The 26,496-nt window shown below is 42.9% G+C and overlaps 1 protein-coding gene, 1 long non-coding RNA gene and 1 pseudogene across 6 annotated transcripts in view; 1 reads left to right on the top strand and 2 right to left on the bottom strand.

Annotated features, from left to right (window-relative positions):
• CUNH12orf56 (chromosome unknown C12orf56 homolog) overlaps window positions 1–26,496 on the top strand; it is a 77,207-nt gene that overhangs the window by 21,424 nt on the left and 29,287 nt on the right. For all 4 annotated transcript variants that reach the window (XM_070409805.1, XM_070409806.1, XM_070409807.1 and 1 more), the window contains exons 2-4: window positions 1,580–1,739; window positions 12,668–12,740; window positions 22,124–22,529. In XM_070409805.1, coding sequence (XP_070265906.1) covers window positions 1,580–1,739; window positions 12,668–12,740; window positions 22,124–22,529 — 639 coding nt within the window. The remainder of the gene's footprint in view (window positions 1–1,579; window positions 1,740–12,667; window positions 12,741–22,123; window positions 22,530–26,496) is intronic.
• LOC139006949 (uncharacterized) overlaps window positions 1–26,496 on the bottom strand; it is a 101,393-nt gene that overhangs the window by 20,487 nt on the left and 54,410 nt on the right. The gene's annotated exons all lie outside the window — the stretch shown is intronic.
• LOC139005242 (RNA-binding protein FUS pseudogene) lies at window positions 23,934–25,438 on the bottom strand (annotated as a pseudogene).

Raw genomic sequence — 26,496 nt, forward strand, 5'->3', positions numbered from 1 at the left:
TGGCTGTAGTGAGTTTTTAGAACTTTCAAATGTGAAAGGTCTGATGAAAGTTCATGTCAAGAATAGGCAACTGGAAGAAAATTTGGTGATTCCTATGGCCTGTAGAACAAAAATCATAAAGCTATTGCAAAAATAAAATTATACAAAATGTCTCTAAGGACTCTAAGGATAATGATGAAGTCTATTCTCTCTCTCTTTTTAAAACTTATTTTTTTCTTAAAGTCTATTCTCAAAGAAATCAGTTAAAGTTACATCTGATTTGTAAAAGTGAATGAACATAATTTATATAGAGGGAAAGACTTTTTTTTTAGGAGAGGGGGAGGACAGGGGGAGAAGATAGAGGGAAAGTCTTAAACATAACATTATAATACTGAGATATTGTATGTGTTGGTGTAGATGTATGGGCAAAAGTAGGTTTATAGTTGTTCATATGGGAAATAACACAATCATTAGTAAATAATAGTAATACAAGAATAAACTTGTTTGCATACTCACAACTATATACCAACTTTTGCCCCACCTTGATGTATATACATATATATAATGTGCCAGGAATATGCCAACTATAAGCCAAGAATAACAAGTAAAGAGATTCAGTAATCTGAAATAGGCCTAGATATTTATATTTTTTACAAACTGCATAGGTAAGACTGACATAATCCCCCACTAAAAATTTACTGGCCTGGAAGGTGGTAAATTCAAATTAAAAACAAGGCTGTCACCAAGTCAACATTTTGTGTAATATCTGAAATTATGACTGACAACAATCTGCTATGTCTAACATGATCAGGCCAAGCACCACCAAGGCTGATAAATAAAAACAAATCTCCAGAGACTTCCCATAAAACACATAATCTCTAGAATGTTTATACTATTTTACCTATGCAAATCTAACCTAAGGAAAGCTGGGCATCTCTTCTGATTGGGCAGTTCTTCCCATGCAATTTAGAATAGTAAATAGACCAAATAAAACTAACTGCTTTAAACACTTCTCTTCCTATAGGGTAAGAAACAAATTTTTGTGATTTTCTCTCAGGGGCTCCCTGGGGAAAGTATTTACAGAGACTTTTCCCCTTTTTAATCAAGAATAGAAAATAGAGCACTTTGGGGAAAAGAGAAAGCTCTTTACGAGCAGGAAACTTCCGATAATTCAAACCTGGATGCCTGTGTTCACGGAATCTTTGTAGTCTGTTCCTACAAATGGATATTATCTCTTACCCAGAAAAATTCTAGTGTAAGCCCAATTAATTAAAAAATTTTGAGACCTTTTGAAAAAAAATCTTTTTTTCAAAATGGAAGTGGGGCAATATATTTTAACAAACAAAAACACTGTTACTATTTACTTAGCAATCCTATAGTGTAAAAAGTTTCTGGGTTCTGTTGCTGAGCACACTTTTAGTAAGGACTAAAACAAATAGAGGAGAATTGGGAAACCTAACAACAAAAAGAAGAAAGATTTGCCAGGGAAAAAATAAAAATGAAGAATGCAGTTTAAACTTGCCCTAAGCTTTGGGGATTTCTTATCCCAGAAAACATAAGCAGTTGTATTTGACTTCAGTCAACTCATTTTTTTTTTCAGATTGATGATTACCCAGAATTTTTGAGTCCACACGATAGAGAAATCAACCAACACATTCGGATCATCTACTCAACTGTTTTGAAAAAAGAATGTGAAAAGTCAAAAGATGTCAGGAAATTCTTATTACCATTTCACCATGCCCATGCAAACAACAAAAAAGGTATGTAATATACTTTTTTTTTTTGTAATATACTTCTTAAAGTAACACAAGATACATTTCCTTATGAGGCAAAAAAGATAATGTTCTTTTTTTTCCTCCCCAACTTTATTGAAGTATGATTGACAAATAAAAGTTTTATATATTTAAGGTATATAGTGTGATGTTTTGATATACATATACATTGTGAAATGATTACCACAATCAGGCTATTTAAGATAGCCATCACCTCACATAGTTGCACGCGTGCATGTGTGTGTGTGCGTGCGTGTAGTGAGAACTCTTGAGATCTACCTTCTTTTCAAATTTCAAGTACACAGTACATTATTATTAACTATAGTTACCATGCTGGACATTTTGGTCTCCAGAACTTATCCTATATAATAAAAGCCTAATATGCTAAGTGTCCAGTCGTCTGGTCGTCCAGTTGTCTGTTCAACCAATTAAAGCGTAATATGCTAATGATATGCTAAGGCCGCTCAACTGCTCACTATGACGTGCACTGACCACCAGGGGGCAGACGCTCTGACTACTAGGTTAGCTTGCTGCTGGGGTCTGGTGGATCTGGACTGAGCAAGACTGGCTGGACATGCCCTCCAGGCAGGCCAACCTCCTGAGTACCTCCCTGGCCCCAATTGTGCACTGATGGGGGTCCCTTGGCCTGGCCTGCGCCCTCTCGCAATCTGGGACCCCTCAGGGGATGTTGGAGAGCCGGTTTTGGCCCAATCCTGCAGGCCAAGTTGAGGGACCCCACTTGTGCATGAATTTGTGCACTGGGCCTCTAGTTTATCTTATAACTGAAAGTTTGTTCCCTTTGACCAGCATCTACCATTTCCCCCCATCCCCAAGCCACCATTCTGTTCTCTGTTACTATAAATTTGCCTTTTTTAGATTCCATGCAAGTGAGATTATACAGTATTTGTCTTTCTGTGGTTTATTTCTCTTAGCATGATGGCTTCCAGGTTCATCTATGTTGTCACAAATGACAGGATTCCTTCTTTTTAAAGGCTGAATAATATTGCAGTGTGTGTGTGCGTGTGTGTGTGTGTGTGTGTGTGTGTGTGTATCTTCTTTACCCATTCACCTGTTGCTGAATACTTAGGTTGTTTCTATGTCTTGGCTACTATAAATGCTGCTGCTATGAACTTGGGAGTGCAGATATGTCTTTGAGATAATGATCTTATTTCTTTTGCATATATACCCAGCAGTGGGATTGCTGAATCAAATGGTAGTTTTATTTTAATTTTTTTAGGAACCTCCATACCAGTTTCCAGAATGGCTGTACATTCCCACCACCCGTGTACTTCCTTACCAATACTTATCTTTTCACTTTCTTATAACACGAGGTCATCTTAACAGGTGTGAAGTGACATTTCATTATGATTTTGATTTGCAGTTCCCTGATGATTAGAGGTGTTGAGAAGATAATGTTCTTTACATTGAGGATGAGCTGACCAATCCATTACAACAGCATAGTGCCAGGGTGTAGTGTGCCATGAATAAGGATATGTAGGAAGGAAGGAAAGAAAGAAAAGAATGGAAAGGAATGAGGGAGGGAGGGAAGCATGGGAAAGAAAAAAAGAAAGAAAATTAGAGAAAGAAGGGTGTTCACTAAATACTGGTGTTTTGTGTATTTTTTTTTTTTTAAAGAATGAGTTAGAATCTGGATTCCATTTGGTCAGTTCCTGTTTGATTTTAATAATCTTATTAACACCATAGATTTTAACAGAAAACTGAGTGAAGAAGTGCAGGGGTAACTGAAAGGTTGTATTCCTGGCTTAGGGAAAAGTCCTGATAGTTATCTCTGTGCTACCTCTCACCAGCAAGGGAGGCCAAAGTCCTGCCCTGAAAATTATGGCTTATTATGGTTAATACCAGCATTCACTCTTCATTCAAAAACATTTGTTGGGAATCTGTTCACCCAAGAACGGTGATACATACATACCTTTATAAAAAGATGAAAAATCACCTTTAGATTTTGTGTTTAGGGAGTTCTGCCACTGATGCAGGTGGTTTCCTGCGGTACCAAAGGAGATCTAGAAACCCCATAGTGGGGTGGGAGGGAAGGGGAGGATAAGGAGTTAGGACTCCCTGTGCTCACCTGGCTCAACCAAAGCTGCCTTGCTTTTATGTTTCACATTTTGGGCTTTGCCTAAACGTTTCTTGTGGATTAGTTTTAAAAATTGAAAGATGAATGGATAAAAATGAAATAGAAATATAGTACAGCATTACTCTGCTTATTTTCATGGTCTATCTATCTATCTATGAAATATACACGGATATAAAGTAACCCTTTAGGGTATTGATCCCCATAATTAGTAGCTGGTGAAAAGCAGAGAAACAGAACATGGACTTTGGATTCAGCTAAGCCTAGACTTGAATCTTAGCTCTCACCTTTCCTGGCTGTGTGACCTTCTCAAGTCACTTAGCCGTTGTGAGCCTCAGTTTTCTTATCTTTGTTATTATATTCACAGGGTTATTGTATTAAATGAAATAATGTGGGCAGGACAGGGCACACAGCAGGAAAGCAGTTAAGATCTCATCTGTAGCATAGAATGAGAGGGAAGAATGGAGTCCAAGGTGGCTCCTGGATAGGCCCTTCCATTTCTAGCATCTACCCAGAGGAGCTAGACCATCCCAAGCCAGCCCATTCCCTCTTCATCAGACTTCACTCCAAGTCAGACTCAGGCTCTTTGAGTACTGAGTAGGTACAAGTGTGAGAAAACTGTCCAGTGTTTGTACACTCTCATAGACGAGTACTTCTCTATGCTGACACTCTATGGCAGTGGTTCTCAACCTTCCTAATGCCGCGACCCTTTAATACAGTTCCTCATGTTGTGGTGACCCCCAATTTAATTATTACAAATGGAACATAATTAAAGCATAGTGATTTATCACAAAAACAATATGTAATTTTATATGTGTTTTCCAATGGTCTTAGGCGACCCCTGTGAAAGGGTCGCTCGACCCCCAAAGGGGTCGCTACCCACAGGTTGACGCTGCTCTATGGCATGGCAACTGTGTGCAGAAGTTGTAATTAGAAGACTTATTAAATCCCTGGGTACTCACCAGGTCTCTTGTCACACTAACTAGGATATCTCTAACTGGTGTTGGTTGCCTTAAATGAATATTTATCCTTGTCCATAGCATATGATTCTTGGCTCCCCCGCCCCCAACATTTGTAAGACAAAAACACACATTAAAGTAGCTATTACAGGTAGACATTCTATGAACTTCAAATTCCTAGAAACTTTGTGTTAAAAGAAGTGAAGAATTTAAAAAACCACACTTATCTGATGTTCATGCACATGATTATTTATAGAATTATACCTCTCCCCAACTGTTTTTTACTTTCATCTCAGAAGGCACCATCTGGCACTTTTACACAATGACTTCTGAAAACACGAAACTGCCACTGTCATGAGGAGTCACACAGCACACATTAGAGGATAAGAACCGTGCCCCTTTTTGAGCTTGCCAACAATAACATGCTCTGTGTTCCTGCTCTTCATGACGCCTGTTCGCTGGGTAGGTACTGCTGTGCACAGAGGACCTGTGGCTCTCCTCCTGGACACGCTGAAATATGTGGTCCTGAAGCAAGAGAGAGGCTCCAACCTGTCTGCCCATCTGTTTGACAAGAGTCAGCACTGAAGTCTTCAGTGCTCATGGTGATGTCCTGCCTAGAGAAGCAGCACACATAAACTACAGGAGCATTAAATGAAGACCATGATTAGGATGGACTCCAAACCTCTAGGGTGGAAGTCTAGGGAATATTTGTGCCATGTGGCAAAGGTGCTTACACTCCAGATAACTGGGTTATCTTAACAGAGGAAGCTCAAAATTACAAATAATTTATAATAAAAATTCTTAGTCTCCTGATCACGCTTTTAGCGGAATTCCTAATTAGGCCCAATTGTTCTGGAGCTTCTGAGAAAAAGAGGCTTTTCTCCATCGTATACACATGTGCTTATATGGGCCGCAGTTAACACTTTGAATTGTACTTTTTATGTTTGGTTGTGTGTGTGTGTGTGTGTGTAATTTTTATTTTAAATCTGAAACATACATATTTTCTAAAACCACTGATGTGGGATAAAACTAAAACAACAGAGCACTGATAAGTCTCTCAGGTTTAGTGTGTGATTTTTATATAAGCTTGGCACAGAGATAGAGTTTGAAAAAAATAATCGAACCTCCTGCAGTTAAGAAAGCAGATGCATTCTTTTTGCAGTGTTGCTTCTAAAACTGTCTCTCAGCCCACCAGCATTACTGAACATGCCATCAGATATACACTGTGCTAAATGGCTACTAAGAAGAGCGTCAACTTCTGTGTGCACACTAGAGAATACCCTGGCTGATACCTCTATTATCTATCACCTGTATTCAGGCTCTCTTGTCACTGTTGCCTTATACCTGCCAACTTCTAGTCACTGGCTTCCAGGAGACCAGGCATTCCATCAATTGTAGAGACAGACTTCGGGCTATACTTCATTTTTCAGTGAAGAGCACAGATGAACCTGAGATTCTCCACACCACTGTTACAAATTAAAATTTAAAGCTAGCCTTAGCTGGTCTGGCTCAGTGGATAGAGCGTCGGCCTGTGGACTGAAGGGTCCCGGATTCGATTCCGGTCAAGGGCACATGCCTGGGTTGCGGGCTCGATTCCCAGTAGGGGGCGTGCAGGAGGCAGCCGATCAGTGATTCTCTCTCATCATTGATGTTTCCATTTCTCTTTCCCTCTCCCTTCCTCTCTAAAATCAATAAAATTATATTTTAAAAAATTTTAAAAAATTAAAGCTATCATAGAGAGAGGCAGGAACATTGATACCACAGTTGTTTGGTCGCAACCTTTTAATGACCTCATACAAAAAAAGAGCAAGTTCAAGTTTGGTTAGTGAACTTGGATGAGATCAGGTTTAAGACAACTTAAAGCTGGGTCCAGGTTGTTGTTTAGGTAGCACTGCTTCCTAACAGAGAAGCCTTAGTGGTCTCTGAGGCTTCCCAGCATACCATCAGTGATGTGCCCTATGTTGCTAGTTCTCCTCTAAGCAGCTTGTTCCCTGGGTAGGTATTGCTGTGTATCTGGGACCCCTGTAGCTCTCCTCCTAGACACTCTGTAATATGTGGTCCTGAAGCAAGAGATAGGCTCCAACCTGTCTGACCTCAGTGCTTTGTTCTCCTTAATTCCAGCACCAATCAGAGGCATAAAGTCTGTCACATTTTATACCTGTATTTGTGAAATGCCTACTATTAGAAGTGCCTGACAATTGGGGTCTTAAACAGTTATGTATTGTAAAGGTTCTTAGTTTGCAAGTAGAAAAAAACGGATTTGGCCTATCTTAATGCCAAAGGGAATTCATCAGAAGGATTTTGAAATTGCTTAGGGAATCAAATGGGGAACAGAAGAGCCAAATAGTGGAAGACTAGAAACCAGGGGCCTTAATAGCCTGTGGGAGACACCTTCTTTTAGGGTCCAGTCAGCTTAAAAGACTCCTAGCTCTACCTCTCAGGTGCAAAGGTCACGAGTCTAGGCAGAAACATTGATCAGCCCAGTTTGGATCAGAAGTGCACCCCGAGACTATTCCGCTATGGCTAGGGCAGGGGTGGGTCTGGGTTTTGTAGGGACTAAAACTCATACAATTTGCAGATCCCTCTTTAAGAAAAAGAGTTAAAACACCATGCACAATGACTGCAGCACTCCAAAGAAACCTGGGCAGAAGAAATCACAAATATACAGTGCCTGTGGCCACTCCCCACAAGGGGAAGTGAGACCAAAGAGAAACTGAAGTGGGAAGAGCCTGTGGTCTTAAGTGATCGTGATTAAAATGTGTTTCCTTTGCACATTTTGTGCAAACATTTGAACACATGGTTAGGGCCCCTCCTATGACTTTGGAAGGAACTCATGCAAGTGAGAGGCACTGAAGCTTAATCATCATTTGTTTTATGGGAGGAGCTGTAGCAGTCTATAGCACCTGTGGTAAGTATAGAAGAGGACAGTTCCTCAAAAAAGGAAGGTCCTGGAAAGACAAAATGACAGATGACTACTACACCCTGATCCTCTCCAAAGTCATCCTGCAGCTGCAGGTTCCTGAAGAACACTTTTTATCATTAAACCTATTGCCTCAGATTCCCAGGTGGTTTTCAATTCGGATGAGCCATGCTGGACTTCAAGGGAGCTGTGCTGACCTCTTAGGCCTAGACCAGAGCAAGCCTTAGTGTTTTGCACCCTCCACCTTCCTACAGATGCCATCCAGCATCATCCTTGGTCTTCCACTATGAGAGGGTTCTTTCTCTCAGGCATGGAGGCACCTTGAGCTTCTCTCAGACCCACAGGAGTGAAAGACAAGAGTTACACAAAGCAGTTCAAAAGGAAATGGGTCAAACTCAGTGAAAGTACACTTAAGATTTTGCATTTCATTTGATGTAAGTTTAATCTCAAAAGAAAAATAAACTGGAAAAAAAGGGAGGGAGGAGGAAAGGGAAGCAAGCAAGCCAAGAAAGGAAACGTGTAAAAGAGCCAGGGAAATCCCCGAAAGGAATTCTGTGTGGGAGCAAGGGCTTTCCCTCTTTCCTTCCCTTGCTGCATGGATGGTTTGTGCATCCTTGACTCATGCCTCTTCTACAAGGATGGGGAGGTGGTCAGACAGGGGACATTGAGTTTCTGTGGGAGGTCAGAAGGTGTGGCTAATGCTGACCTCTTGCAGAAGCTTATGAAAATGTAAATTTGGTTCTTGTCAGATACTATGAGATACTATTATCTATATATATAAAAGCCTAAGTGACCATTCGACTGTTTGACCGTCTGATCGGTAGCTATGACGTGCACTGACCACCAGGGGACAGATGCTAAATGCAGGAGCTGCTGAGCTGCAGTGACTTGGCAGCTGTGGTTCTCGGGTGATGCACCCGGAACCAAAGAGGAGGGAGCCCAACTCTGGGGTACGTCACTCAAGATGTACATCGCTCTGGGGTACATCGCTCTCTCGCAACCCAGGACCCCTCGGGAGATGTCAGAGAGCCAGTTTCGGCCAGATTCCTGCAGGCCAGGCCGAGGGACCCCACCGGTGCATGACCCGGGACTCTAGTAGTCAATAATCTATATATATAAGACCCTAATATGCAAATAGACCGAACGGCGGAACAACCTAACAACCAAACAACCGATCACTATGATATGTGCTGACCACCAGGGGGCATGCGCGGAATATGGTAGGTGTTGGCAGCAGAGCACAGAACATGGCTGGCTTGGCTGTGGTGCGATGGTGGAGCAGGTGAGCGGGGGCACCAGACCAAAGTGGGGCACTGGTCGCTGTCATCGGGGTGAGCCTCTGGTGGTTACTGAAAATTCTTTGCTCCCACGTGCCATGGTCCCACCCAGTGCTCGCAGCTGCTGCTGGTGCCGGCCCCGATTGCTCCATGCTTTTAGTGGGTGTGAGCGGCGGCTGCCAGCCCCAATCGCTCCTTAGAGCAGGGGTCCTCAAACTTTTTAAACAGGGGCCCAGTTCACTGTCCCTCAGACCGTTGGAGGGCCGGACTATAGTTTAAAAAAAAAACCATGAACAAATTCCTATGCACACTGCACATATCTTATTTTGAAGTGAAAAAACAAAATGGGAACAAATACAATATTTGTATTTGCATGTGGCCCATGGGCCGTAGTTTGAGGACCCCTGCCTTAGAGCTTCTCTAACTCCCCCTACTCCTGAGGGGCAATTGGGGCCAGCAGCTGTCGCTCACACCCACAGCCGGTGCTGGAGCCACTGCTCGCACCTGCTGCCGGCGCCCAGTGCTGGTCCTGATCGCTTGGCACCGTCAGCAGTGCGAGCAGTGGCTGCTGGCTCTGATCTCCCATGAAGGCTTCTCCACCTCTCCCTGCTCTGAGGGGTAATCGGGGCAGCAGCCGCCGCTCGCACCCATTGTTGGCGCTGGCCCCAATTGCTCTCCGCTGTCTGTGGGTGTGAGTGGGGCCTGCACTGGCAGTGCGTGGGAGTGGCGGTGGCAGGAGTGGGGCTGCAGGCAGACAGGGTACTGGGGGCCATGATGGGAGGGGCTGGGCGGGGGCACGGAGGATGGGTTGAAACCCGCCCCTGTGCTCACCGCAGCCTTGCAGCCCACAGTTCCTTTCAAGGTGCACGAATTCGTGAACTGGGCCCCTAGACTATCTACACTAATAAAAGAGAAACATGCAAATTGGTGTCACTCCACTACACCCACCAGCCAATCTTTTGACTATGCAAATTAACCCAACAAAGACAGCAGTTAATTTGCATATGTAGGCTCGGAGCAAAGACTGAAGGCTCCTGCCATAGTGAAGAGTGAAGACTGATGACTGTACCAATGGCATATTTCACAGACCTAGAATGAACTCTCCAAAAATTCACTGGAATAAAAAAAGACCCCGAATAGCTGCAGCAATCCTGAGTAAGAACAAAGTAGGTGGGATCTCAATACCAGATATCAAGCTGTATTACAAAGCCACTGTTCTCAAAACTGCCTGGTACTGGCACAAGTACAGACATATAAATCAATGGAATAGAATAGAGAGCCCAGAAATCGACCAGAACCAATATGCTCAATTAATATTTGACAATGGAGGTAAGAGCATACAATGGAGTCAAGATAGTCTCTTCAATAAATGGTGTTGGAAAAATTGGACAGATACATGCAAGAAAATGAAACAAGACCACCAACTTACACCATACAAAAAATTAAACTCAAAATGGATAAAGGACTTAAATATACGATGGGAAACCATAAAAATACTAGAAGAATCCAAAGGCAACAAAATCTCAGACATATGCCGAAGCAATTTCTTCACTGATACAGCTCCTAGGACATTGGAAACTAAAGAGAAAATAAACAAATGGGACTACATCAAAATAAAAAGCTTCTGCACAGCAAAAGAAACCATCAACAAAACAACAAGAAAGCCCACTGAATGGGAGAACATATTTGCCAATGTTATCACTGATAAGGGTTTAATCTCCAACATTTATAGGGAACTCATACAATTCAACAAAAGGAAGATAAACAATCCAATAAAAAAAAAATGAGCAAAGGACCTAAATAGACACCTTTCAAAAGAGGATATTCAGAAAGCCAAGAGACATATGAAAACATGCTCAAAGTCACTAATCCGAGAGATGCAAATCAAAACAACAATGAGGTACCACCTCACACCTGTCAGAATGGCTATCATCAACAACTCAACAAACGACAAGTGCTGGAGAGGATGTGGAGAAAAAGGAACACTTGTGCACTGCTAGTGGGAATGCAGACTGGTGCAGCCACTATGGAAGACAGTATGGAGTTTCCTCAAAAAACTAAAAATGGAACTCCCATTTGACCCTGTGATCCCACTTCTAGGAATATATCCCAAGAAACCAGAAACACCAATCAGAAAGGATATATGCATCCCTATGTTCATAGCAGCACAGTTTACCATAGCTAAGATCTGGAAACAGCCTAAGTGCCCATTAGTAGATGAATGGATTAGAAAACTGTGGTACATCTACACGATGGAATACTATGCTGCTGTAAAAAAAGAAGGAACTCTTACCATTTGCAACAGCATGGATGGAACTGGAGAGCATTATGCTAAGTGAAATAAGCCAGTCAATGAAGGAAAAATACCACATGATCTCACTCATTTATGGATAATAAAGACCATTATAAACTTATGAACAAAAATAGATACAGAGGCAGAGCTGCCTCGAACAAACTGTCAAACTACAGCGAGAAGGCTGGGGAGGGTTGGGGGGCAGGAGGGGGGTAAGAGATCAACCGAAGGACTTGTATGCATGCATATAAGCATAACCAATGGACATAAGACACTGGGGGGTAGGGGAGGCCAGGGGATTGTCAAGGGCAGGGAAAAAAAGGAGACATATGTAATACTCTTTGTAATACTATAAGCAATAAAAAAATTAAAATAAAATAGAAAGAAGATGCTTGGCTTCTCCGCTCTGGCCAGACCAAAGGCCTGGGTCCCGGGTGCCGGAGGAAAACCAGTGCCAGCAGCCAGGGGAAGGAAGGCCTATTGCGCAAATCTTTGTGCAACAGGCTTCTAGTATATATATAAAAGCCTAAACAACCATTTGACTGGTAGCTATGACATGCACTGACCACCAGGAGGCAGATGCTCAATGCACAAGCATGGAAACATGGAACAGACTGATGAATCTCAGAAGGATGTGGGGGCAGAGGGAGGGCAGGAAGAGATTAACCAAAGATCTTATATGCATACTAGAGGCCCAGCGCATGGATTTGTGCACCGGTGGGGTCCCTTGGCTTGGTTTGTGAGGATCAGGCCGAAACCAGCCTGGTGGTGAGTCCCTCGGCCTGGTCTGTGCCCTCTCGCAATCTGGGAACCCCTAATGTTGGACTGCCAGTTTCGGCCCGATCCCCGTAGGCCAGGCCAAGGGCCCCCACTGGTGCACAAATCTGTGCACTGGGCCTCTAGTTATTATATATTATTATTAGAGATTATTAGATACTTATTAGATATTATTATTTATCCCTCCAAATAAACAAAATATACTCACATAATGGAGAAGACATGACAGTTTTCTTGTTGTAAGTTATGATTGGTTCTTTGAGTTTTACTTTAAATTCAGCTAATGTTTATTGCATACTTACTCTGCCAGGCATCATATTATCCCATTTTCGTTCAGAGAATTATTATCCTAATTTTTACTGGAGATATTGAGGTCAGAGGAATAAAGTACTTTGTAAGGTGTGCTGAATTTGAGCACACAGGCTTTAATGTCAAAGCCAAAGCTCTTTTTGTTTCATCATGGTGCCTGGCTTATAATTTTGTACTTGTAAGTTTGTGTGAGAATTTATGAGCACTCATAGAATCAGTGACTACATCTTCTTCATAAACTAAATCAAATAATGTAATTAATTACCAAATAACTTTTCTTTCCTTTTAGTCAAGGAAGAGAATAATGGCCCTGTCTTTTGGAGAGGCAAAGAGCCTAAAAGTCTGGATGAATCCTCTGTCGGGTGAGATTGTTGTTTGAAGTATGTTTTTAACTTGCTAACCAAAACTTATTTCCCATTTCAATTTTTTTTTTAATGCTTTTCCTCTACTAATGGCTTTGGAGTTCTGTTTATCTCATATATGTAATAATGAAGAAGGTATTTTGAGAGAACTTGCTTTAAATTCAAATCTGGTTAGTTAAATAGTAAAGTATATTTTTTCTTATTTCAACAGATTATATAAATGCCAAAAAATAAATAATTGATTCCAATTAAATTAAAAAACATTTATTGAGTGCTGGTTCTGTGTGGTGAATACAGAGTAAAGCATAGTTCCTGTCTTTGAGAAGCTGATTCTAACTGGGATACATGATATTTGCATAAATAAAGATAATACAATGGATACCTGCTACATGTCATCAATGAGTTTGAGCAAATTTCCAAAGAGATTTAAAGAGGGGAACGATTATGTTCAGTTTTGGGGAGAATCAAGATGCCAGACGACAGTTGGTGAAGGATATTGAAAATGGCAGTGGAGTTATTGAAGTTGAAGAGAATAGCAGAAGCTAAGATTGAGGCAGGGAAAAATGGAATATGTATTAGGAAAGGTAAGCAGCCTAGTGTGATTTAAAAATACACCATGATTATGTTTCCACCTCACACCTGGAGAAAAAAACGAAGGTCCATTGCTGGAGGGGCTAAGAAATGTCATATCCTGGAACCAAGATGGCGGCGTAAGGTACAGACCTGTGCGTGCTGCCTCCCACAACAACATCTAGACTACCAACTATAAGACAAACAGCTATCATTCAGAACCATGGGAAAGCTGGCCCAGTGGAAGCTCTACAACTGGAAGGAAAGAAAGAAGAGCATTGAGACTGAGTAGGTTGTGCAGAGGCTCCAAGAACGGAGGTATGGAGTCGCGCGCCAGGCGGGCTGCAACTGGATGCGCGGTGCTTTTCAATCGGAAGGGGATGCAGACTCTCAAATCCACTGAGCTTGTTTGGGGCGGGATTCTGAGGTCCCAGACCCCTACAGGGAGAGGCGGGACGGTCTTGCAACGGGCCAGAGAGCAAGAGTGGCTGTCTCGCGGAGCTGCTCGCCGGCACTCGAGGACGCGAGATGCCGAGTCACGGAGAGGCGAGGAGTCGCAGAGACGCCATTGCCCCTTGCTCTGCCCTGGTGATTCCCGGGGACCCTGCCCTACTCAATTTACATCCCCACCCAAGCTATGCTAGTGGCACAAAGAGAACCACCGGCGCTTTTGCAGCCTAGCCCAGCAGAATGCAGATTTCAACTCCTCGCATACATAAGGGACACACTCAAGAAGCAGAATCAGGTTTGGAGGAAGCCAGAGCCGGACCCGGCTGGGCCAGCGACGTGGAACCACTGTACCAGCAAACGCACAGGCAGGTCCACCAGATCCAGTCTCACATGGGACACTGGGAGACGGCAGACAGGCAGTCTGTGCACTTGGTAGAAAACGAAATCCAAGCAAGCATACCAGATATTCAGCCACCAGGAACGCCTGGAGATTTTATCCAGCAAGGAGCCGCCCAACAAAAGACAGAATGCCAAACTTTGTGTTGCTGAGACGGCCCCCATGGGGCTAGGAGGGCCTGGGGGGGGGGGGGGTAGGGACGACCCCAGTGGGGCTGGGATGGCCCCAGTGGGGTTGAGATGGCCCTGGTGAAATTGAAATCGGCCCCCGTGAGTTTAAAACGGGCCCGGTGAGGCTGAGACGGCCCCAGTGAGGCTGAGATGGCCCCAGTAAGGCTGAGACGGCCCCAGTGAGGTTGAGACAGCCCCGGTGAGGTTGAATCGTCCCCGGTGAGGTTGAGATGGCCCCAGTGGGGTTGCAACTGCCCCGGTGAGGTTGTGACGGCCCTGATGAGGTTGAAACGGCTCCTGTGAGGTTGAGATGGCCCCTGTGAGGTTGAGACGGCCCATGTGAGGCTGAGATGGCCCCAGTGAGGCTGAGATGGCCCCGGTGAGGCTGAAACGGCCCTGGTGAGACTGAGACCGCCCCGGTGAGGTTGAATTAGCCCCGGTGAAGTCAAGATGGCTCCGGTGAGTTCAAGACAGCCCCAGTGAGGTTGAAATGGCCCTGGTGAGGCTGAAACAGCCCCAGTGAGGCTGAAATGACCCCGGTGAGGCAGAAATGGCCCCACTGGAGTTGAATCGGCCCCGGTGAGGTTGAGACTGCCCCGGTGAGGTTGAGATGGCCCTGTGAGCTTGCAACGGCCCCGGTGAAGTTGAAACGGCCCCTGTGAGGTTGAGGCGGCTCCTGTGAGGCTGAGACGGCCCCTGTGAGGCTGGGACGGCCCCTGGGAGGCTGGGATGGCCCCTGTGAGACTGAGATGGCCCCTGGGAAGCTGAGAAAAATACCACATGAACTAACTCATTTATGGATAATAAGGACCATTATAGACTGATGAACAAAAATGGATACAGAGGCAGAGCAGCATTGATCAGACTGTCAAACTACAGTGGGAACCCTGGGGAGGGTTGGGCGGGTAGGAGATCAACTGAAGGACTTGTATGCATGCATATGAGAATAACCAATGGACACAAGACACTGGGGGGTGGGGAAAGCCGGGGGAATGTCAAGGGGGGGGAAAAGGAGACATGTGTAATACTCTTTGTAATACTTTAAGAAATAAAAAAAAAGGAAATGTCATATCCTGCCCTAGCCAGTAATAAATAAATAAATAAATAAATACACCATGATTATTAAATATAAAGTTAAAAGGTAAAATTGGGCCCATATTTTGGAGGGTCTTACAAATCCAGGGGAAAATTTTACATGTTGTTTCATAGGACATGAGAAAACTATTGAAAGTTTTGAGCCAGAGAATGTGATAAAAATCACTCTTACAGAAAATAACCTGACAGTTGTACTGAAAATGGACTGAAGTAGGGAGAGACCAAAGGTTGGTGGGAAGCAATAAGAATCTGAACTGGGCTAGTGGTAGTGGGAATAAAGAAAAAGGGATGAATGAGAGAGATTGGGGAAGTAAGAACTACAACTGTCAGTTGATTTAAGGAACATAAGAGAGATGGAGAGATAAGCCACTGTAGTTTCAAGCTGGGGTGACTGCAAGGTGATGCCTTTCAGAGAAATAAGGATGTCAGGAGGGATCAAGCCCTGTACTGGTTTGCACAGGTTAAGTGTGAGGGCCTCATCTGGTGGAGAAGTTCATCTGGCACTGAAATTTCAGTCTGCACAGTGGGAAAGAAGTCCGGGTATAAATGTAGAAAGGAGCTTCCTAAGCTTCATAACTCAAAGTGTGATGCTGTTACACAATCAGTATCTAGACATTAGAGGGAGGAGGGGAGCATAGCATTCTAACAGCTGTGAGTATGCTGGGGTTCATGTCCCAGCATCAAGAAGGGCTCAGGAATCTGGAAAAGGCTGTGCGCAGATGACATAGAAATCCAGAGACTAATAAAGAGTCCGGAGACAAATTATAATTTTGAAAGGCATTGGGGGTCAGAGGACCTTCAACTAAAGGAACTGAAGAGTACCTTCTTGCCTAGGACCCTTGCTTTTATTAACACAATTTGTCCTAAGGCAAGGTGGAGATAATACACTACAAAGGGTAAGGTTTCAAAGGGTACTGAAGCATTGTCAGTTTGGGGAATAGCCTATGGCTGTTCAGGTGTTTGGCCAGTAGGAGGCAATAACATGTAGATTAAGATGCCCTTTAACTGTCTGGCAGCCACAATCAGTTTCCTATTCAGGTTTGGGGAAATGCCTTTAGCCATTCCCAACAGGTGACTACATGCGAGACTCAACCCTGTTGAGTCCTCAAGTTTCATCAACCTTTTGATGAAACTCTTATAATTATGACATGCTGGAATTGGTCTACGGCATGTGAGTCAAGAGATACATAGGCATGTGGAAAATTAATGGGGGTTGAGGCCTTGAAAGACAGGATAGGAAAACATTGCAAAATGCTGCAAAGAAAAAGTGAGCTGGGGCGGGGGGGGGGGGGGGGGGGGGGGGGGGGGCAGGGAAGGGGGAGGAGGGCGGAGTATTCACAAACCTGTGGTATATCACACTGTGCAGTAACCTAGGCTGCCGAGAAGGGCCTTGGCCCACTGCACTGTCTCTCACCCTCACCTTCTCTTGCTGTTTTATCAAGATGACCTGCAAGGTCTCTTCTAAATCTAAATTTCATTATTATAACTTCCTTTCTCACCAAAAATTGATTATTGGTTTAGGAAGATTCTTTTTTCTACTGGGAATACATCACCAATTTGCTTTACACAATTTTAACTTTACTAGCACAACCAACTATTCTGGATGAGAAAGTTGGTTATAGTAACTGTAATTTTCTTACAGGTTTTTAGGATTTAAGGAATTAGCTTTAAAAACAGTCTCTGTGTTCATGTCAGGGTTCTCAAATCTTTGGAGGTTTTGATTACATTTGAAGCTGAAACATCAGAAAAACTTACTGGCTAAGAAAGGTTGATGACTAAGTGTTCTGTTTCGCACTACAAGCCATACATAGCAGAGTGCACCCCAAGACCTCTTTGTAATGCTGGTATTGTTGAAGGGACCAACAGTCTGTGCAACGAAATTCCTTTCACTAGAGCAGTGATGGCGAACCTATGACATGCGTGTCAGAGGTGACATGCGAACTCATTTTTTTGGTTGATTTTTCTTTGTTAAATGGCATTTAAATATGTAAAATAAATATCAAAAATATAAATCTTTGTTTTACTATGGTTGCAAATATCAAAAAATTTCTATATGTGACACGGCACCAGAGTTAAGTTAGGGTTTTTCAAATGCTGACACGCCGAGCTCAAAAGGTTCGCCATCACTGCACTAGGGTTTCTCAGTGGAGTGCTCTTGGCATTTTGTGTGGGACTCTTCCTTGTTGTGCAGAACAGTTCCACACAGTGTAGGACTTGACTTCTCTGGCTCTTGCCCACTAAATACTAGTAATACTCCCCATCATTGTGGCAACTAACACACAGCACCACACTTTCCAGCAAAACCACCCCTGTTGTTTCTAGCTGACAACACACTTGCAAAGTTTGTTTGCATTTTCTATCCTGTGCTCTATCTCCCTTCTCTGTGAATTCCTCTTTCTAGCCTTTCCTAGTATGCATCCTTGCTCTCTATACAATTCTGTACTTGGGTTTTTATTGACACCACAATGTGATAACTTAATAATACACATTTAAACTGGTTCCCCCTTCCCTGGGATTTCCATTTTAATTGGCATCAAAGCCAGAAACTCAAGGAAAGCTCTATTAGTAGAATTTTGTTTTAACAGATTAATTTTTTTTATTGATTGATTTTTGAGAGAGAGAGAGAGAGAGAGACATCAGTTTGTTGTTGCACTCATTCATGAATTCATTGGTTACTTCTTGTATGTGCCCTGACTGGGGATCGAACCCACAACCTTGGCATATCAGGAGGATGCTCTAACCAACAGACCTCTCCGGCCAGGGCTTAAAAGCTTTTTGACACACAATAAGCTGTAATATTTAAAGTACACAATTTGATACATTTTTTTCTTATATACATATACCAGTGAAACCATGACCACAATCAATACCTATTGCTCCTTGCTACACCATGGCCTGGAAACTTTTTCAAGTCAGTATGATGGGGCAGATGTTAGTTCTCACCTTGTTTCCCACTACTCAGAGCTCACCCTCTTATGTTGTCTGATGTCCAGTGTCTTAAAAGCTGTTTTTTTCTTTCTTCGTGTATTTTCCTAGTTTTTGGTTGTTTCGGGTGGGAGGTATATTTAGTCCCTGTTATGCCATCTTGGCCTGAAGTAGAAGAAAACTAGTAGAATTTTAAGCATATACCAATATATATGGAAAAGGATTTGGACCGGTCTCAGATCCTTCCTAGAGCCAGTGATGGTTCCAGAATCTCAATAGAAGAGATTCCATAAAAAAGGGTAGCAAAAGGGGGAATCAAGTGACTCATGTACTTGGAATGTATGTTTATTTGGAGTGGCTTGAAGCTCTTTTTCCATTGGTAGGCACGGATGCACTGTTTTTATGTAGTGTACATATGCATTTATTGTGGTGGCTTGTTCGGAGAGGGGGGTGGTGGCTATTGGAGATCTTAGGGAGTGAGGGGCATGAATGCCCCCTCCTCTTGGCCTCTGTCTCTGGAAGCCCGCTGTTCCAATTCAACTTACCTGCTCCAGTTCCAGACTGTGATAATGAAGATAACCCTGAAGCACAGAAGGACCCCAATTATCGAAGAGTCATGTATGCCTACTAGTCTGCCTTTTACAAAAAGATAGAACCAAAACACTTTTAGAAAACTTTCTTAACAAAGTCGAGCATCCAAAACAGGATTAGGGAGTCAATTCAATAGGAGAGCTCATTTCTCCAAGCACTCCTGCTGTTTGAGGTTAGATTGGCTATGCAGCTTGAACTTGCTTGAATAAGCCGGAATCTGGGACACTGTGGCTGCTTCCCAACGTGTTGTTACTTTGAGATTAGTTTGTGCTCTCAGCAGCCTGCTGGTTACGCTATGTGAGGAGACAACCCACACCCTTTGGAGTGTGGGAATAAAGCTGACCTGGAATAACGGCAAAAATTCATGGTTTTTTCAAGCATGGCCTTGCGTCAGAATCTCTTTAGGGCTCATGGAGAGTTCAGACTCCTGAACTCCAGCCTAGGCACTAATACTGAGGGATGGGACTCAGTAATCTGGTTTTGGAAGCTCTCTAGATGCTCCTGTTAGCTAGCTACCAAGGTTTGGGAATTCCTGGGCCAGGTAGTCAGTTTACTCCTGGATTATTGAGACTCCTGAGGTCTACACCCATAATATATCTCTAATCCATCAACATTTTTTCTTATATTTTAACATTTTAATCTAATTATCTATTTCAACTTGATAGGTTTTCAGCTCTCCACAAAACTAAACTCTCCATTTTCATATTAACTGAACTACTTTCTTATCCTTTTAAAGAGTTTCTTAAATCAAATAATCATTTTTTTTTATAATTTGCCATTTTTCTTGATAGAATCAATACGGCAGCCTATATGTACAATTTATTCTGAGCTGAACTCGCACCTCACAGATTTTTCTGAAGCTGTTCAATTCTGCCTGTTGCTTTTTGGACTGTGACTTTTAACCTGACATTTTCAGCCTCAAAGAGTTTATCTGTCTTGGATGCAGAGGGGAAAAGGAGAGAAATGATTTGTGCATATTTTTGACTTGGAGTTCTCTTTCCCATTTCTCTCATCTTTTTTTCCTTTGTGGCTGTTTTCTCCCTGGAGATACATAATCAGCTCATTAGAAAAACACTTGACTTTTAGCAACTTAGTTTTACAAATAGGAGGTTGCAAAGTGCAAATTCAAAGTTCCAGAACTCTTAGTAATGAACTGCTCTTTAGTCAGACTAGTAATGAAGGGCGTTATTGAATTTAAAATGAAGGATACAGTTTAGTTTTATGAGTTGGCTTCTTTAACTAGTGAAGCAGTAATGACCATGGCATTTTCATTTATGCTGCCAAAACAATAATTCTTTTTTAGAAACCCTTCTTAAATCCCCCAAAACAGTAGGTTTTTTCATACACCTGAGTAAGTAACAGTTGATTTAAGTGAGACTTTCTGTAACTACATGAAATCATGTTGCTGAATTTTCACATGAAACATATGTTGTGCCTGACATGAACATTGTAACATATTTTCATTAACATTAACATTATCTAACATAATCTAGGCACTGGTTAATTAACTCTCTTCAATTTCTGATAGATCCTCCCTTCCCCCAACTGGTGGGCAGAGTATAACATAACCTGCAGCCCGGAAATACCTGAGTGACTAACCAGGTACCTTATATGGACTATACATTGGACCACCAATCCACACCTGCCAAATACCCTAAGCCCTTGTCCTATATGGACAATGCAGTAAGCCACCAATCAGTGTGCGCCGAGTACACTAAGCCCCCCACCCCTTCCCATTCCGCCCCTCAAAAGGCGTGCCCACCCCTGCACGTGCTGCTGTCCTCCCCTTGCGAGACAGCCCGGCAGGTCCTTCTCCTCTAATAAAGCCTGTAGTCCTGGTTTTTGGCCTCTGTCTGATCTTTCAATTTCCATGGAGAAAATTTTAGAAAATATTATCTGCAAGAATAAAAAGAAAAACTGTCACTTTAAAGAGGACTGGAGTATGTGTCATCCATTTCAGGGCTAGACACATATTCCTTTAACTGAAAATCTTAGTGTGAGCACCTTATGTACTCAGACAGTTTGATAACACGGTTACATAATAGAATCCTATGAAGAAATAGGACAATGTAAGATAATTATGGCTGTTAAAGGGGATGGAACTTGAGTGACCTGTGTGTGTGTGTGTGTGTGTGTGTGTGCTGTGTGCCTGTGTGTACGCACCTGCGCACATGCAGTGTCAGTGGGGGAGGGAGCAGATGGTTGGAACTCAGCACAGTTCGTAGCACTATACAGATAATGAATGAATTTTATACCTGTTTAAAATTAATTTAGGAACTAATAAAAGCTAAATGACTTTCCACTTATATAGCAGTTACAATTTTATAAGGGAGACAAAGACACTTTAATAGAAAATGACAAACCAGCAATTTAAGACAATATAGGATAATATTAATAGCTAGCACTTACTGTTTCCAGTGTTACAGACACATAGCATGTATATTTTCTTGTTTCATTCTCATAGAAACTCTGTGAGATGGGTACTGTTATGGTTCCTATTTTAAAATTAGGGACTTGAGGCTTAGGTCAGCCAAAGTCACAGCCCCACTGAGTGGCACAGCCAGGATGGGAACTTAGATCTCAGCATACTCTGCAACTTCTAAGCCTCTACTACTTGCTTCCTGGGGCAGCAGAGTAGAAATGGGTCGCGGTGAGCTGGAGAGAACAGGGAAGGTAAAGGATTGATTGTGAAAAAAGTACTGAGGTGTTGGGGATGCTATTGTTAATATCAGAAGAGTATTAGCAAGAGATGAATCAAAACACCATTAAAAATCTCTCTATATCTCCATGTGAATGGTTTTTTCTTTATCAGATCAATTAGAAATGCAGAGTGAAAGAAAAATCAGGTTTCAGAAGTAGAATGAAAAGTCCTTTCAATGGAAATATTGGACTTTGTGAAGGACAGGCACAATTCTTTAGATATAGAAAGTGTTTCTTTAAATGACATTGGGTAGAATTTTATTTCTGAAAGCAGAAAAGTATACTGCAGAGTTGTGCTATATCTCCCCTGGGTCAGTGTGTAAGCAAGTGAGATTAAGTCACCCCCTTCTCTTAGCAAGCATTCCTTTTATGTGAAAACATTCACGTTCAGAGTCTTAAACTACTGTAGTTGGGTCATTGGTGTCTCCTTGTTCCTTACTATTCAATTCTGAATATCATGTTTAATACTAAATTCTCCCTGACAGGTACCACCAAGAGAGCAGCACACTGTCCAAGGACTCAACTCTCTGTCCTTCAGACCTCAAGAAGCTGTCCCTTCAAGGTCAAAGCGCCGGTCGACCCCTACCTATGCCCTCCAGGAGGAGCTGTCATTCTACAGCAGCCACTGGCCAGGCTGTCAGCGTGCCATCTTGCACCACAAACACAAAAGGACCCGAGGGACTTCCAGATCACAAAGACTCTCTAAGTGAAATCCCTTTCAAATGCAATGGGAACGGAAATGAGCTTTACTTAGGAAATTCCTCCCCCGCCTCCCTTTTACAAAGCAACCCAAACCTAGAGAAAAAAGAGTCAGAACTCCATTTGTACATTATTTCCACCACGTCATCAATATTTCTGCACTTAAAAAGTTCATGGAACAATTATATTATAGTAAGTGTCCTCATAGGTTAACCTTGACTTGAGTATTGTTTTTTACATGCTGCTCTTCCTCCTCATTTTGGAAATTTAACCTTGGAATTTAATCATATTATGAAAGACAAAATGCCCTGGACAATTAAGGAAGTGAATTTATTCAGCGATTGCAATAGGGGAGATGCTCATTAATGAGAAGCGTCTGTCCTAAAGAAAAGGAGAGAGACCTGGGTTTTATAGAGGCGGGTAAATAAGCGAGTCATCAGAGAGTCTCATGAGAATCATGGGGAAGGAGACAGGTCTTATCTCGGGATGTGTGTGAGCAGGTGATTTTTCAACCACTTCTGCTTTCAGAGAGAAGAGAGCTCAGATAAAGGTCAACATTGCCAATATGTTTCTGTATTTCTTAGCTGTGCTATTGAATGTAGGTTGATGGGAGTCATTGTTATAAGATCGGATAATTTTATGGAAACCACCTAGTCTGTGTCCTTTTTAGGTGAAGGAATGGAAGTGCAACCATTTTAAGTGACTTGCTCAAGATTAAATAGTAAGTTTAGGGACAGAGTCAGACTCCCCTTTAGGGATCTTTTTATTACACTGGGCTCAGTTTAAAAATAAGGAATTTAATAAAAAAGTAACATGATCTTTTTCAGTTATCTTCAGTGATATATACTTTTTATTATTAATCTTTTAACATAAGAATATTAAGAAATATGAAAGGCTGTTTTCACTCCAAAGAAGCTAGGAAGCAGGGGGTTTTATAAATGGCTATAAATTGTGAAAAATTTCAAGAAAACTCTATTTTCTCCCCTTCATAGAACAGTTAGAATGTTAAATGTTTAAATTAAATGTTAAATATTTAAATTTTCTAAATTTTTAAACAGCTTTCTCCAAATTAAGAATGTAAATGAATCATAAAGGGAAAAATCCTCGTCTATTAAAAGAAGGCCTCATCTGTTCTAAAAGACAAACCAAAAATTAATTGGCTTAAAAAAAATCTATCTAAATATTTTAAAATAACTGTTTGGACTTCCCTGAATTGACTAATTCTTAGTTTTAATATGACTTTTTAATTCTGCAGCAGAAGCATGGTTGGGACAAGTCAGATAGACCAATTTAGAGTATTCTGATAATAAAAACAGCAACAATAACTAACATGTATTGTTACTATCCAGTAGGAACCCTTCCTTCCTTCCTTCCTTCCTTCCTTCCTTCCTTCCTTCCTTCCTCCCTCCCTCCCTCCCTCCCTCCCTCCCTCCCTCCCTCCCTCCCTCCCTCCCTCCCTCTAAAACAATGGTGTTTAATGGGAACCAGAGATATGGCTATAATTACATAGTCTGTCACAAAAAAAACCATGTGTGGTCAGGAGTTGGAAGGTTATATAATAATAAGAGTCACACTGGGTATAGGAGAAAACCTGTTTCAGAATCTCAGGAGACAGGCTAATATGGCATCTCTGCAATCCTGTCTGTGGTCACCCCTGGAGTCCATCTTGCCAGGGCCAACCTGCTTGAAGTAATCTTGGTTCCCATCACCCTGGCCACCCCTGAGCCCCCATGATCCCTTTCTCGGCCTAGATAGCTGCCCTAATCATAGCCTCCTCTGCCACCATGGCGACCATCTCCATAGCAACCTCCACCAGCGAGCATCCTGGTTCCTGTCCTAGGCCATCTAGTTTAGGGGCCTTACACAGTTGCATTCATTCCTCCAAGAGGAGTTCAGACTCTCACATGTAGGATTAGGACCCTTCCATCTCCAGCTCGCTGCTATCCTTTACCGCTGCCACCTCCACTGGGGAGTCCACCCCCACCACCGCCACTACCTCCATAGTCTCCTTGGCCCATGGGTCCTCCTCGCCCTCCATGACCACTGCCACCACCCCGACTGAAATCTACTCGCCAAGTAGCAAATGAGACCTTGACAGGATTCCCAGAGAATTCTTTACCATCAAACCAGTCTATTGCTGCCTTAGCAGAAAGTGGGTCATACCATTGCCTCTCCCTTCAGCTTGCCCGTTTCACTATCTGTGTACAGATTAGTCATGGCAGTCCTGTTTTCTTATTTATAATCTTGCCCATGCCTTGCACAGAGATACTGCTGTTGTCTGAATTATCCTGTTCAGAATCATGATGTGATCCTTGGTCCCGAGGCCCACCAAATTTATTGAAGCCACCACGGTCATTTCCACCCATGCCACCCCTGCCTCCCTGGCCACCTCCATGACCTCTGGGTTCATAGCCACCTTGCTGCAGTTGTAACCGCTGCTACTGCCATGACCTTGTCCCCCATGGTCCTGCTGGCCTTTCCTGTAGCACTGCCACCACCACCACTCTGGTCCTGATTTCGATAACCACCGTCACTGCTGCAACCACTCATGGGGGACTGATCTTGGCGACAGTTTCCTCTACTACCCCCTCTACCTCCACTGCTACTCTTGTACTGGTTCTGCTGCCCATAGCCCTGAGGAGGATTATAGGAGTTTTGGTGTGCACCACAGCTAGGCTGTTGTCCACCATAGCCTGACTGCTGACCATCGTCCCGCTCTGGGGCTGCCTGTAATTGCTGCTCCGAGAACTGCTGCTGTAACTTCCCAAGGTGCTGCTAGGAGCCGGCTGCTGACCATAGCCAGGGTAGGACTGCTGCCCATAAGATGACTGAGAACTCTGGCCACTGCCACAGCCAGCAGTTGAGCCACATCCCTGGGGAGCTGACCAAGTGCCTTAGCTGTTCTGGGTTTGTCCTAAAAAAGAACCATAGGTACTCTGGCCATAGCCTGAAGTGTCCCCTGACAGGCTGTAGTCACCATAACTCTGCTGTCTATAGGGCTGATTGCTCTGCTGGGAAGCAGACCTATGGATTGCTGCCCAGGCTGGAAGGCCTGCCGCATAGCTTTGAGTTGCTTGTTGAGTATGGTCATTTGAGGCCATGTCGCTACACACGCTTAATGCTTTCTGTATATTAACTCATTCAATCTGCACAGCAACGCTATGATGTAGGTCTTTTATTCTCATTTTATAGATGAGGAAATTAAGGTACTGAGGAATTAAATGATATATGCAAGCTTGCACAACTGGTCTAGAGCTGGGATTTGAAACCAGACACTGGTTTTTTCTTTCTGTGACTACTGAAATAAAACCTCGGTGGAGGTTTATTACTTGGTGGGTACTATAATATAATATTGAAAATAATGTTCTAGCCCTGGCTGGTTTGGCTCAGTGGATAGAGTGTCAGCCTGTGAACTGAAGGGTCCCAGGTTCAATTCCGGCCAGGGGCACATGCCTGGGTTGTGAGCTAAATCCCCCCAGTAGGGGGCATGCAGGAGGTGGCCAATCAATGATTCTATCTCATCATTGATGTTTCTTTTTTTTTTTTTTTTTAATTTTTCGCTTAAAGTATTACAAAGGGTATTACATAAGTATCCTTTCCCCCCCCCCTTGACAAACCCCTACCCTCCCTTACCCCCCAGTGTCTTATGTCCATTAGTTATGCTTATATGCATGCATACAAGTCCTTCGGTTGATCTCTTACTCCCCTCCCTCCTGTCCCCCAACTCTCTCTGGCCTTCCCACTGCAGTTTGACAATCAGTTTGAGGCAGCTCTGCCTCTGTATCTATTATTGTTCAAAAGTTTGTAATGGTCTTTATTATCCATGAATGAGTGAGATCATGTGGTATTTTTCCTTCATTGACTGGCTTGTTTCACTTAGCATAATGCTCTCCAGTTCCATCCATGATGTTGCAAATGGTAGGAGTTCCTTCTTTTTAACAGCAGCATAGTATTCCATCGTGTAGATGTACCACAGCTTTCTAATCCATTCATCTACTGATGGGCACTTAGGCTGTTTCCAGATCTTAGCTATGGTGAATTGTGCTGCTATGAACATCTGGGTGCATATATCCTTTCTGATTGGTGTTTCTGGTTTCTTGGGATATATTCCTAGGAGTGGGATCACAGGGTCAAATGGGAGTTCCATTTCCAATTTTTT

This window comes from Myotis yumanensis, unplaced genomic scaffold (genome assembly GCF_028538775.1).
Source record: "Myotis yumanensis isolate MYYU_CA2020_CCGP unplaced genomic scaffold, mMyoYum1.0.hap1 SCAF_3, whole genome shotgun sequence".
NCBI classification, from domain to species: domain Eukaryota; kingdom Metazoa; phylum Chordata; class Mammalia; order Chiroptera; family Vespertilionidae; genus Myotis; species Myotis yumanensis.